At 45.2% G+C, this 14,534-nt stretch overlaps 1 protein-coding gene across 4 annotated transcripts in view; it reads left to right on the forward strand.

The window, feature by feature from the left end:
• NPRL3 (NPR3 like, GATOR1 complex subunit) overlaps positions 1 to 14,534 on the forward strand; it is a 649,409-nt gene that overhangs the window by 519,884 nt on the left and 114,991 nt on the right. For all 4 annotated transcript variants that reach the window (XM_069647897.1, XM_069647894.1, XM_069647896.1 and 1 more), the window contains one exon: positions 4,181 to 4,310. In XM_069647897.1, the coding sequence (XP_069503998.1) occupies positions 4,181 to 4,310 (130 nt within the window). The remainder of the gene's footprint in view (positions 1 to 4,180; positions 4,311 to 14,534) is intronic.

The following is a 14,534-nucleotide window of genomic DNA, read 5'->3' on the forward strand; positions in this document are numbered from 1 at the left end:
ATAATGTATAAAAACATTTTTTTTGGTAGGCCTTTGACAAACTCGTTGTAATGAAAAACCACTGGTAGGTAGCACACTGAAACCTTCATCACTATTATATACATATTCACCTTGGTGTGCTCTGCTAAGAGCACTAACACTTCGTTTTTAAAATGCAGTTGGAATCAATGTCCCGAATGCTGTAAGTGTAGTAAAGCAAGTGAATAAAGAAATAGAGCCAGGTAAGTAATCAACACTTTGAGAGCTAATAGGCCGAATATAAAGGAATTAGCAAACACCATACAAAACCTTATAAATGAGGTACTATCCTTAAAATGTCCTTCGCTAACTAGAAAAGAAGGGGCTAGTGACCTTAGTGTCACAGTCCCAGTAAAAGTCTTCTCGGGAGTCTAGTAGTCTCTTTACGAATTTTGAGCAAGTGTTGGCTAGAGCCAGTAAGTAGTTTGAGTGTTCCAAAGTACAATAAAACAAGAGGAATGTCTTTCACAGACCCTTTCTCAATCCAACCACCATGGGGGGTGGGGGGAAGACCCTGTGGAGGAGACCTGACCAGAAAATTAATGTTAAAGTCTAGGCAAGGGAGCGGTGGAGTTTGAACTTTACGCTCATACAGCCCTATCGAGACGGGGCACCAAAACAGGGATTTTTACTCACCCCCTGAACTACGATTCACTGAGAGACCACAGTAAGAGTTCCTGAAATTGCTGGGCCTTCTGGATTCTTGCCTTGGATCACTTGCAGGAATTGCACGGTCCCTGGGTGCAGAGGTTACTTCAGGCGTCAGGTTATTGGGTCTGGCTCGAGCTCAAATCCAGGCTCAATGGATTGAAATGACAACGACTATTGTACCACCACTCTGGCAGCAAAATCAGAAGACTTCCAGGATGCAGTGCAAGTGGCGAACAGTGAGGGCCACTTTAGGAAAATGGTGGAGAAGACCCTGATGGCCGAACCAAAGAAACTGGTCCTGCAAGGCCCCACTTCATGATGAAGGGCTGTAAATTAAGGAAAATGCTTCTTGTTCCATAACTGAGGATCTGCTTGGGATGTTGACCATTGAACCAAAGTAGCCTTTGAGAATATCTGGCTAGGCCACAAGATGGCTCTGGGACTCTTGTGAGCACTTCCAGTGTCTAGAACTTGGATCAGATGTCAGGACTGGGTTCTCCCACTGGTCCAAGAGTGGTAGCACAGATGAAGGTCTTCAGGAGATCTGCAGATAAACAGGGCTGTGCCAAGCAGTGAAGAAAGGGCTGACAGCGATCTTCCAACAGTGAGTACCCAGTATTCGTCGAGCTGCTCTCCTTTCGTGGCGGTGTTGGGTACAACAAAGATCTGATGAATGGCTGCAGGAGACCCCCTCTTATCCAGAATCCAGGCATGAGTTTCCCCCTCCCCACCAATGGGAGGGATATGCACCATTCACACTTGGCAGGGTCTGTCCAGTCGTGGACAGCCTCTGGCCACTGCATCTGCCCAGCCACAGGCACACTCTGCCACGGATATGGACTGGTTACACACACACACACACTCTCTCTCTCACACACACACACACACACACACTCACACACACTCACACACACTGTCTTTGCCTGGGAAAGGGCTTACGATGTATGGAAAAACAGGTCTATGTGATCACTGCACATTTTCTATGCCAAAAAAGAAAATGTCGGATTATTATCTATTTTTTTGGGACATTTTTGCCAGCAATTATATGCGGGGGAGACCCCCCACCCACCGATACTTCACTTATATTTTTTATAACCCTAAAACCCCCCACCACCCCATAACTCCAAATATTGAGTGCAAATGTGCATATCGAAATTTGACATTTTCGTTTTCGGCAATTTCCAGTTCGCAGTGATGACATGATACGTGGAAAATCCAGCCACTCCCAGAAGTAGGTCCAAATGCGAGATAGCCAAAGGACAGGTGAAAATCTTGTGGCACGGCCATTTTAGAATGTATGGTGCTGTAAATGGCATTAAGCGGTAATGTGCAAAAGTGCATGCAATTACAAAAATGAAAACATTACAAAAGTATCGGCTGCCACCAACTCATCCTGGACACATGATGCAAGTAATAGTTACAAAAACAAAGTTATAGTGGCACACTGTGTCTCTACCTGACTTCATGGAAGGTGAAGTGTGCAGGGAAAAAATAAACAGAGAATTTTACTGTGGAGAACAGAGTTCTCCTTCACTGAATGTCATAGGGACTGATCAGTGCCCCAAAATAAATGAGTTTAGCAGGGTAAGTGAAGCAAAACGACTTCACTTAGCTCCAAAAGTCAGCAAAGGTTCAACTTAATAGCAACAAAGTAGGGTGTCTGTGGAGGGAAAGCAGCAAAAAGAACAATCTGTACTGACAGAAGCCATGCCCGCTCTCAGTGCAGGGACAGCTTTTCTGCTACGGAAGCACAACTGCCCTCAGTCAATTCGGGTCCTTTGTCTGAAAGTGAGCCTCTGTGTAGCAACAACTCTAGAATGGAAAGCCCTATACCTGAAACAAGTGGTGCTAGATCTGACGAGAGCCCACCAAGCGGAAACGGAGACCCCTTCCGGACTTTGGTATAGGCGAGCTTTAAAAGAGCTGGAGGGGGGGCTGAGCTCATTCAGATGGAAAATGGCCTAGCCCTGCAACTCTACCTTAAGAAACTGGAACAAAAATGCACCCCATTATCCTTTGCATTTCCCTAGTACACGAGAAATGCATTTTCTTTCTGCGTTTGTTTAATTCCTGCCAGAATAAGATATGTATGGCATTTTAATTTTATGCAGTCGGAAATTAGCATTTTTTGAAATTGGGGATTTGGGCAAAATCTTGCTAGGATTATCATACAGTGATATAAGCTCACAACCCCAATTTCACTCTGGAAATCTTTGGGCCGGTCTACATTTACAGATGATGATTTGAGGAGTCATGGTGTGGAACAATTGATGAATCTTAGTTTGAGGAGGCATGGTGTGGAGCAATTGATGAATCTTAGTTTGAGGGGGCATGGTGTGGAGCAATTGATGAATCTTAGTTTGAGGGGGCATGGTGTGGAACAATTGATGAATCTTAGTTTGAGGAGGCATGGTGTGGAGCAATTGATGAATCTTAGTTTTCGTGGGGGCATGGTGTGGAGCAATTGATGAACCTTAGTTTGAGGCATGGTGTGGAGCAATTGATGAATCTTAGTTTGAGGGGGCATGGTGTGGAGCAATTGATGAATCTTAGTTTGAGGGGGCATGGTGTGGAACAATTGATGAATCTTAGTTTGAGGAGGCATGGTGTGGAGCAATTGATGAACCTTAGTTTGAGGAGGCATGGTGTGGAGCAATTGATGAACCTTAGTTTGAGGCATGGTGTGGAGCAATTGATGAATCTTAGTTTGAGGGGGCATGGTGTGGAGCAATTGATGAATCTTAGTTTGAGGAGGCATGGTGTGGAGCAATTGATGAATCTTAGTTTGAGGAGGCATGGTGTGGAGCAATTGATGAATCTTAGTTTGAGGAGGCATGGTGTGGAGCAATTGATGAATCTTAGTTTGAGGAGTCATGGTGTGGAGCAATTGATGAATCTTAGAAACAGGACTTGTGTCGACTGTTGAAAATCAAACGATGATAATGGCGCATTTTGTTTGTGGGCAATCGTGCGCCTTTTTACATTGACAGAACAGGTTGTATTAATTAGAATGTCACATTCAGACATGCTTTACCTGGATGGTTATTTCTTTGCAATTCAGTGCTTAATTTATGAGGGTGTTTGCCAGGGCTCAGCCCAGGCACTTATTTTTGAGCCCTGCACATATTTTCTCAGATTCACTTTAATTATGAAGTGGAGACAGTCAGTGCCTCCATCAACCACAATGAGCAGGTGCGAGGTGCAGTGTAACCCCAAATATGTGACACTGTGGGGAGCTGTTATGGGTGGTGGCAGCAGTGGTGGGGAACTACCCGCCCGCACTGACACGGAAGTGCTAGAACATAGTTGGGCCCTGGCACTTAATCCATTTACAAATGAAGCCCTGACAATAGTTTTTTATATGAAGTCATTTCTTTGTACCTGTCAATGCTGCATTGAACACGTTTGACAAATAGAAAGTTTTAAAAACATTAACCGTAGTGACATGTAAAGCCTTGAATCCAGACGTTACCTGATGACATTGCCATCTCTCCCATTTTCTTTCCGTTAGATATTCGCCTTTGGCAGACCAGTTTTCCTGTCAGTTTCCGGGCCATGATTTGCCTTCTGTGCTTGCCAAGTTTTCGTTGCCAGTTTCGTTATCCGAGTTCAAGAACCCATTGGCGCCTCCAGGGCAGGAGGTGAGTTCCCGCGGCGCTCACCCAACCCGGATGGGGAAACGCGAGCCTCTCAGTCTGCCGCAGGCTAGTGAGCCGCTCCCCATAATATGCACTCTGTGTGTGACATGTTACCTCGCTTCATGAATTAATTTGTGTCCGTTCTGTTATGTTATCCCCTTCGTCAAATAGGATGTGGTAAATTAAAAAAGTATACAAATATTTCCCTCCTCGGTTTTTTAATTTAAAACGCCTTTCACTTGCAGAGTGCCACGCCCGAGGTCTTGGGTGTAGGTGCTGTGGTGTCGCATTCAGGGGTGCTCATTAATTTTGCCTGTGACGACTCAAACGGAGCAGTCCATCACGCCAGTGCTTTGTTGTAATATCTCCGGTACTTTTTATGACCTCTGAACTTTTCCAAAGGCCTATACGCGATGTCTCATGTGGCGCCTCAACTAAGTGCACGGCGACATCCTGCATTTGATCTGTTGGCACAATCAAGTGGTGCATTGGGAGAACATCGGCCATGCTTCCACTTACCCAATAGGTTTGCTCTTACCTGCGGGTTATTGTTTCATGCTACTCGGGGCACAGATAAGAATTGTTGATCTTAATGTTTTTTGTTTAAATACTGTGGGCATGTTGAATTATAAAGTTGTTAGACGCAAGTGCCATTGATGCTTGTAGTACACTTCAATGCATAAGGATAGAGTAGCCTCTTTTTTGTCATGGAGGAGCCTGCATGTAAAGGGATTTTGTGAAATAGATGTATAAAGAGGATGCAGGCTACCCCTCCCTTCTACAGCTATAGGTATGAGTGGTGCACTCACCACTGTTACAGATTTCTTAAATACCAACAGTGTCGACTTGTGATATGTATTGAAAGAACAGCACATAAAGTCACTGTTCACTAACCCCTGACAGTCGTACCGCATGGACAAAGAGCTTGCTGTCAACCACCATATGAATGTCAATATGCTGTGCTGCAATGTCCCAGATATATAAAGAACTGAATGCATGTAACAAATGTGGTTTATGTTATAGTGCCAAGCCTAAATGCAGGTTTTTTTAAAAAAACATGACGACAAATATTTTTTTTGTTTACTGTCACTGGTGGTCACACGCAGCAGGGGACTGGGGGCAATACCTCCACAACTCCCTCCTTTATTGTGAACCAGTCACAACACACCCTCACACAATCAGAAGAGGAAGTCTTACGAAAGGGTCTTATATTCATATCCACGGCGCGATAAGATCCTTTCCAGACGCGAGTAGAATGCACATAACTCCTACGAAAGATTCATGTTAAGCAATTTTTTGCGGAGAAGAACTATGACCAACATGACGTCACAGGACTACATCCTCCTTCTCAGTTCTGTGTACCTTCATGCTCACATTCAGCAGAATCCATCACTTTTGAGCAGGTGCTCCTTATGAAGATAGCCGATTTGGAAGCCAACATCCCCTTTGTTCACAACAATTGCACAAATTTGCAATTAACCGCCTTATCAGTTCTGGCTATGAACACCAACATTACCAACATTACCATCAAACCAGCAGACAAAGGTGAGGCCATTGTTATTCAAGAAACCACAGATTACATCAAGATGGTGGAAGCTCTTCTCTGTGATCAAACCAACTATCACGTCCTGCTCATGGATCCCACTGCTGCCCTGCAGGCACTTATTTCCCCGATCATCGAAGAGGCCGAGGCGGAAGGCTAGATAAGCACTAGGGAAGTGTAACGCTCACCTGGTATCCACGGGGACGTCACTCAGCCTGTTCTGACCTCTTACGACCTCGAACCCTTCCCTGGAGGCTATTTGACTCGAGACTGTGCCTGAAACACAGGATTGGTAGAGTTTAACTCCCTATTATCTCTGTGTGCTTGAACCCCTTCTTCCCCGGGGTCCAACCCTTCCCTTTGATCCACAGCTCACCTTGTTTTCTTGGATAGTGTGCTCTCCGTCCTGCTTTCAGCGCAGCGGCGTGTTGATTGATGCGGGCTCGTTGCTGCCTAGTTACTTCACTGGCAAGAGTCCGACAGGTAAGTATAATGAGTCTTTTGAACAGTTCTCTAACTTCGTTCCTTTCCTGCCTTAGATGATGGCCGGCGTCCGGGGATGGCGGCGTGCTGCTGAAATGAGCAGCGCTGAAGATGAGTGAGAGCGCGATGCGCAATGCACCCCTTTCGGATTTGTATTGAACTGAGTTCTTTTTCTGTGTCTTTTAGGAGCTGCGACGTTTTCAGCGTGGATGCCTGTTATGAACAACAAATGCGGCGAGTAAGCGCGGTATGCGGCGCCTCTAGATGTTTCCATGCTAACCTGGAGTGTCTTTTCCCTCTTGCAGATGGATGAGAAGTTCCGGAGACAAAGTTCCCACAGAGAGGCTGGGATTCAGGTAAGAGTTTGAAGCTTGTACAGTATTTAAAAATAAGCAAAGATTTGCAGAATGCTTACTAATGCGTTTTTTCTGTTCTTTTCCCTTTTTCTTAGGAAGCGGCATACCGGGATGGAAATGACACCGCCGAAGATGCCTGCAGAACAGAAGGCGTGATGAATGATGGGCAGAAGCGCCGCAAGGTAAGGCTGTTCCTAACGGTGTTCTTCTTCTTGCAGGGGATGAGCGCAGAAGAAAGATGCAGGCCTACTGGAGACCGATCCGAACACGGTGCGCGTCACGCTGCAGGTGCAGAAAACGCAAAGCATGTTTCTCAGCCTGGGCGTGGCTTAAATAGTCTCTGGGTATCCCAGGTGTTTCTGGGCTGAACCACACCCAAAAGACTAGACTGCACATGCAGTTCTGGGAACCGAAATATGTGGGGGCATCCATCTTGTCCCCACCAATTCACTACAAGTCCAATCCCCAATGTTATCCTATGGGAGTGAGTGAGTCCGGTGCCACAAGCGCCAAGTCTGACTCCAAGTGGGTCTTTGGAGGGATGGAGAGGCCCTTGAGGGCCATGTAGGTGATCGTGGCCTGGCTCCAGCCTGACATCTTGGTGGGCTGGAGACATGAGGGGCAGGAATCATGACAGCAAGCATCTTTCCTCAAACCTCCGCATCCACTAATACCTGCAATGTACGCACTGCCGAAAATTCACAAGTGCATGTTTCCTACTCCCGGCTGACCGATTGTTTCAGGGATCAACTCCATCTTAGAACCACTATCACATTATGTGGACTACTTCATCAAAAAAGAAATCCCAAAGATGCAATCCTTCATTAAAGACTCCACTGCCATGTTGATTCTACTCAACTCTCTGACATTCAATCCAGAGCTAGATTGGTTGGTGACTATCCACATTGAGTCACTTTACACCAAAAGAGACCCTGGCGATGCTCTGCCAGCTATTGGACTCCGGCATTGACCTCCACGGTGTACCATCCTCCTTTATATCTTCCCTGGCCGAGATTGCATTAACCAAAAACTTTTTCTTGTTCACTAATGATTTCTACCAGCAGGATTCTGGCGTAGCAATGGGAGCGACCTTCGTTCCAAGTCTGGCCAATTGATATGTTGACTTTTTCTAATGCAGGCACATATGTATATACACACACACAAATCATTTTCATGCACATGTACTGATTTGGCATCATTATATAGACAACATTTTTGTAATCTTCAGAGGATCCAAGGATGAATTGATGGACTTCCATTATTGCTGAATAAGCAGAACCCTCATCTGCCATTCACCATTAAAAATTGATAAAAAATACGCTCATTTTCTCGATTTAGCTATCGCTGCATTTGAGGGAGGACTCGGTTCCAAGATCTACAGGAAGAATACCGATAGGAACTCCCTCTTGAGGTACTCGAGCTACCATTCCCGGGAACTGAAAGACAATTTGCCCTTTGGGCAGTTCTTGAGGTACCGCAGATTATGTAGAAAAACAACTGACTACACTGCCCAAGCCAGAACTCTTAAAAAGCAGCTCACCCAGCAAAGCTATCCTTCTAGGATTGTGAATCAAACATGCAAAAGAGCTAGGAACATACCCCAGACTTGTACCCTTGAACAACATGAGAAAGTGAACGATGATCCAGGCCTCACAGCTGTGTTCAGCTATTCCCCGCTCTTTAACAAGATAAAAAAAGAGATGAAGAAACTTTGGGCCAATTTTGAGTACAGGAAAAGCGTCAATAACATCTCCTCGGTTTGCTTTATAAAGGAGACGCAACGTCAGAGATTCGTTGGTCAACACCATACGAATAGGCAAAGCAATTCCCCATTCCGTGCAGCCCACCCTATGGAACCTCAACTGTCCCACTGGCCATTCCCCTTGCGGTCAATGCTGCATGTGCGCGCAGACAGCACGCTGCACCATGTTGGACATAGGCTGGCACACCCCTTGGGTTCAGAAACAGTTCACTAACTGCAACACAAAGGGTGTGGTATATATGATCACATGCCCATGTAATTTAAGATACATAGGCATGACAGTACGTGAAGTTAAAAAACGCATGATAGAACATCGTTCATGCATAAGAACAGGCAAAATGACTGCCCCACTCGTCCCACATTTTTTGGCCGAGGGCCACACTGCGGACAACTTCAAATGGACCATCCTTGAGAAAATTAAGCAGCCCATATGCAGAGGCAATTTTCACGACCTACTGTTCAGACAAGAACAGAAGTGGATTTTCCGTTGGAACACATGCCAAAAAGGCCTCAACGAAGCCATACAGTGGCAGGAGTTGGCAGTACTTGCCCATTAAGTTAGCATCACTTGTCACACTAACACCCACAGCACCACTCCATCATGCTCTCCACCTCCACTAATCGCACCATCAGTGTCCAATGTGCATCCACATCTACACTCTGCAGTGCGCAGTCGCCACCGTCCGTCCCCTTCACTCCTGATAGCGCATATGGCCTTACCCGTCTCATGCCGCTATGCACCCACATGACCTGCATGCAGCCACAATGTGCATACATGCTCCCCACAGCACCTTGCAGACATCATTAGACATACACTAATGTCTCGTAAAACTCATTCTAGCTATCATGGAGCCGTGTCTCCTGAGGTGCATGGCGGATTGACCAATATCCACATCTGCCCCCTGCAGCATGCACCTACTGGTGTTCCCCTCGTCATGCACATGGGTTCCCAATGGTGCTCATGTGCACACACACCATTTATGATTTTTCATCATTTTTTATTTTTTGATGTTTTGATTTAGCAGTGCACAGTTGTTCTGCCGCCGGCAGCACCTGCCAGGAATCACAATACCATCACACTTGTTGCTTCCCATTCAGTGGGTTCAACAATGTTCGTCCTAATTATTCACAGGCATTCATGCACTTCGCGGCGCTGTCCGCTTTAGCCCTTGTACATCACCAGGGCTATGCGCGCCCACAGTGTTCTCAGATGGCCCCGCCCCCTCTGACGCACACGGCAGTATCACCTGTTGCTTCTGCGCATGCTCGCTAATTTCTAGGACGGATCGCGTCCTTGACTACCAGCCCCTCCCCCGTTGACGTATGCGTAAGCACCGTTATTAGCTACCGCGTACGCAGTAAGCAGTGTTCTCTTACGTGCGGCGGTCGTTTCAAGATCACGACTTTTGAAGCTCAAACAGTTGTCTGCAGATCACACACGGCGAACAATGCACTGATCTTGGTTATGTACATTCTTTGCAGGACTTCTTCCTGCAAATCATCAGAACCCTCCTGTCCACGTGGATTTCAGATATCTGTGCCGATTGACTCTAACCACAGGTGGGCAGACATTGACTCTAACCACAGTTGGGCAGACATGCTTTTTGTGGCCTCCACACGGCCTCCTTGTCACAGAAACCCCCCCCCCCACCCACCCTCTCGTTCCCTCAACTATCTATGGGCGCCAGTGTATACACCATGCCATGCACTTAGTGGCCTTGCATATCTGTATGCACCATATGATTCTGACATCCATAGCCTAAATACAAGACAATGAGTACTAAATAGCTGATCTTTAGTTATCAAATCTGTTGATTTCGCACTAGGTGCATTCATGCCTATTGTGCTATGTTGTTTGTGTCTCCCTACAGGGGACGAAGCAGCCCACAATTGCTGCCTCATTCTGAGACATGCCGGAAGATGTATTTGACCACACTTACAAATTATCGGTCCTGAAGAAGATGGGTTAACCAAAACTGCACCATCTAAACCGGTCGCCCTGTCCGGTTGTGGTCCTTCCACAACTTACTAGATACTCCTCAAAGTTACAGGGGGTACATTCTAGCTAACTATACTCACATGCTGTGAGCCTTTTAAGTTTGTCCCATCCAGATGGGCATCCTCTTTAATTCTTTTGACATGTTTTGCATACAACCACCAACATGTGTCAATTAGTAGACCTTAGGGTGAATAAAAATACTGATGAAATTCCCAAGGCACCGCTAACCACCTGCTAGCTTTCCAGCCTATTCTCGACGAGATCTAATCGCAATACTCTCAGGGATTTTTCCAGGTGGTTGTGGGTAGGCTCTTGCTGTTTCCACTGAGATACAGATAGCATCCATCTCTTTGCACACATTGATTAGAGTTAGAGACAGCCTCTTCTACGTATCCCTCTTAGATAGGGGTTGCACCATTTGCCATCTAGGGACAGGCACCCCCGCTACGGCCTAGGGTGTTCTTCCTTAGGGCCAGATAGCCCATTGTCTTGCCCCATGTGTTTTGCTCAATGTCTTGACAGTCGTTTGTTATGATTTCAGTTACGCTCTTTTCTCCCAAAGAACCGTTTTTGTTGTGTATCATTACTGTTATTTAACGGTTAGGGAAGGCAGTTGTCCCTCCGGCCTTTGTGCCCAATAAGCCCTGTTGTTATTTTGTGTACCTTTTTGAAGCCAACATTTTCAATGAATGTTCATCAATAGACAAGCAGTTCCTCTGGGAGAATCTGCTCTCACTCTTTTGCTATGGCTGGATCATTTTATTCCTTTTTTTAGATCTTGGTACTTCTTGGGAAAAGGTCTAGGTTTGGATTTCTGCTGAAATACATGTCATCCTCTTCAAATCTGTAAAGGGCAGGGTTCCGGACCAGAGTCCACATTAGTGTGGAGTGTATTTGCATTGCAGCAATCTCATAACATGCAAACTCATCAAAACTGCCCTTTATTGGCATTTTCACCTCAAATCGTCTCAAATTTTGGGTGTGTTTTTCCTTTGTATCTTTTTTTGTTGTTCTATTCCTCCCATCTTCATTACAAAATGGGAGAATCTCAGTTATCCTCTTCCATCGCACCCTTCCTAGCTCCCTCCACTTTTACTTCTATTGATGATTCATCTTTTTTCTCCTTCGTGTTTCTTTCTTTTTCATATCCTATCACCCTTACTGTTTATAATTCCATTCTGTCCTTCTATTTAGTGCTATTTCGATTAAATTATACTGGGTGTTATTACTCTCTTGCGCCTCTATAGACTTGGTCGCTCTGTCTTGCATATGCTTTCCATTTCTGTAATTGTACAATACTTGACACTCAAAACTATGCACTACTTTGTTTAATCTACATTGCTTATCCTCTCTGCCTCCTTTCGTGCCTTGCAGTTGCCTCTTTCTGTGGCATCCTTCATCCTTAGGCAAACAAATATCGGACAACATCAAAATAGTCGAATACGCGACGGAGAAATGTTATGATCAAGTACTACTTCACATCGAATCTGCATCAGTGCGCAAAACAATCCTGAAGGCCGCAGAAGAACTGCTCGTATTTGGATTTGATCTCACTCTTGAACCAACCAACACCTGTTCAAGCACGAGACCCTTGGGATCGAGCCCTGAGTCGAAAGACATTCCTCTTGACAGACGCTGTGAGTTACGTAAAGCCATGAAAGCTCCAGCCGATCACGGCCAAATTAACACTGACTCCCAAAGGCGCCCCTCCCACATGCATGACACTCGGAAGAACATGGTCAATTTCAAGTAGCCATCACAAGTGGTTTGTGACCAGACATGTGAATTTCTATCATGGAAAACAAGAGGATTTATTCATCTATTCAACAGGTTTGATATCTCATTGGAAAATGTTTGCGATATGTCTCCAGGAAACTTGGCTAAGCAAAGCTCCTTCAAGAGATGGCTACGTCACCTTAATGAATCCAGCTATTAGAAGTGCACAAGGGCGTCCATCATCGGGCCTGCTGACACTAATAAAAATCAATCCCTGGTGGTCAGTTGTGAACTCTCGCTGTCCAAATCCCTATGTTCAAGTGGTCCTGATGCGGACTGGCGATGACAACATATCCACAAGAAAACATCTGCTCATTATAAATGGATACTGGAATCCCGAAAAAATCATCAGTACCAAGGTCTTCCTAAATTCCATTACATGTTGTATGGATGAGTTTATAATATCCTACTCGAACACTTCAATCATATGCTGTAGTGATCTAAACTGCACTTGGTTTAAACTCGACCGTGCATCCCAGCTCTTTTCTCCGTTATCGATTGAAGAGGTGAACATCCGAGGTCATATGTGGACCTCGGCCCTACAAAATCGAAATTGCCAAATGGTCAATGGAACGTGAAAGGCGACCAACCACCGTGCGCAACCTGGTCGAACTCAAAATCGAGTTCAATCATTGACTATTTTTGGGTATCTCAGACCTCTTTTGTTTAAGACCTGAAGCTAGAGGTACGCGGGATGACAAACAGCGACCACGACCTGCTATGTTTCTCTTGCCTATTGGAATGGCCACAACATGTCAAGAAATACGACCTCCCCTTATCAGTGAACGCAGGGGGCAACCGACTTCGGATGAACAATTCTCCAATTTACCTTTTAAGCCAACAACTCTTTACACAAAACGAGGTACAGTCGATAGACTATGCACCACTTTTGGCCAACTTCATCACTGTCAAAACATCTGACAGGGTCATGGGTATTTCTCATAGACACCTTTAATCTCCATTAATAACAACTGCAAAAAGGATGATGCATCGAGATATAAGAGCATTGAAAAAGTCTTCCCCTACAGGCTTATATGACATCAACCTTGAAAGAGCAATTCGAGCACGACGCCAAACCTACAGGAACTGGTTAAAATCTCAAAAAATGATCATTGAACAAGACAAAGCAGAACTAATGATGAAACGGTTACTCACAAAGAACTCTCATGAAATTTGGGCAATCTTGAACGCAGGAAACTCGCGCAATTTACCTACATTGTCAAACAAAATTGCAGCAACCACATGGGAGATTCATTTTGTGAATATTCTTAGGTCTTCGCTGAGTGAACCAGCGACTGACTTACCTGACACCGCGATTTTATGGGACCTGCAAATCTCTCGAGATGACATCAGAACTGCAATACGTGCCTTGAAAAACTCACACTCTGCGGGTCCGGATATGATATCCAACGTTATGTTAAAAGAAAATGCGGTGCAATGGTCCGCTTTCATAGAAGCTTTGTTCTGCTCTCTGTCTTCCTCAAAAACCGTTCCGGAGTCTTGGCGCGAAGCTATCATCGTGCCCATACACAAGAAAGGCAATCGGGCAGATCCTAACGACTATCGCCCGATTTCCCTGTTCGACACGATAGGCAAGCTGTTCGCCTCCTTCTTACAACAACGACTTGAACAGTGGTCTATGAGTGAAGAGATCTATGACGTTCGCCAAACTGGTTTCACCAAACGAGTTGGTGTTGAAGTCAATCTACTGATCCTAAACACACTTAAACTGGAAACCATAAAAGCAAAAGGAAAACTTCACCTGGCCTTTATTGACCTTCGGAGCGCTTTTGACAGTTTCAATCGCGCAAAGCTATGGCAGAAATTGTCAAATTGGAACTGCCCGCAAACTCTGCTTCAACCAATTAAAGCGTTGCATTCTAGCGCCTCCATCCAGATTCGTTTAAACAACCAGGGAGACTTATCGAGAAAAATATCAACCGATAAAGGGGTGAAACAGGGATGTCCCTGGCAGCTGAACTCTTTAAACTGTTTATCTCTGATCTCTGATCTCCCGACCCATTTGGAATCCGTCCGATGTTTTCCAACAAAGATAAATAACATCGAAATCCGTTGCATAACTTACGCTGACGATCTCGTTTTATTAGATCTTACGCAAATTTGTGTACAACGGCTTTTAACAAGCCTGCACGAGTATCTCAACAAGAACGAGCTAGTACTAAATACGGAAAAAACCAAGATCGTGACCATTGGGGTGGGCGGCACCAAAAAACAAAAGGCTTTTCTGTGGAAGATCAACGGGATCTCTTTGAGTTTTGTAAACTCCATCCGTTATCTTGGTATCATT

This window comes from Ambystoma mexicanum, chromosome 2q (assembly GCF_040938575.1).
Source record: "Ambystoma mexicanum isolate Mex_15411 chromosome 2q, UKY_AmexF1_1, whole genome shotgun sequence".
NCBI lineage: Eukaryota > Metazoa > Chordata > Amphibia > Caudata > Ambystomatidae > Ambystoma > Ambystoma mexicanum.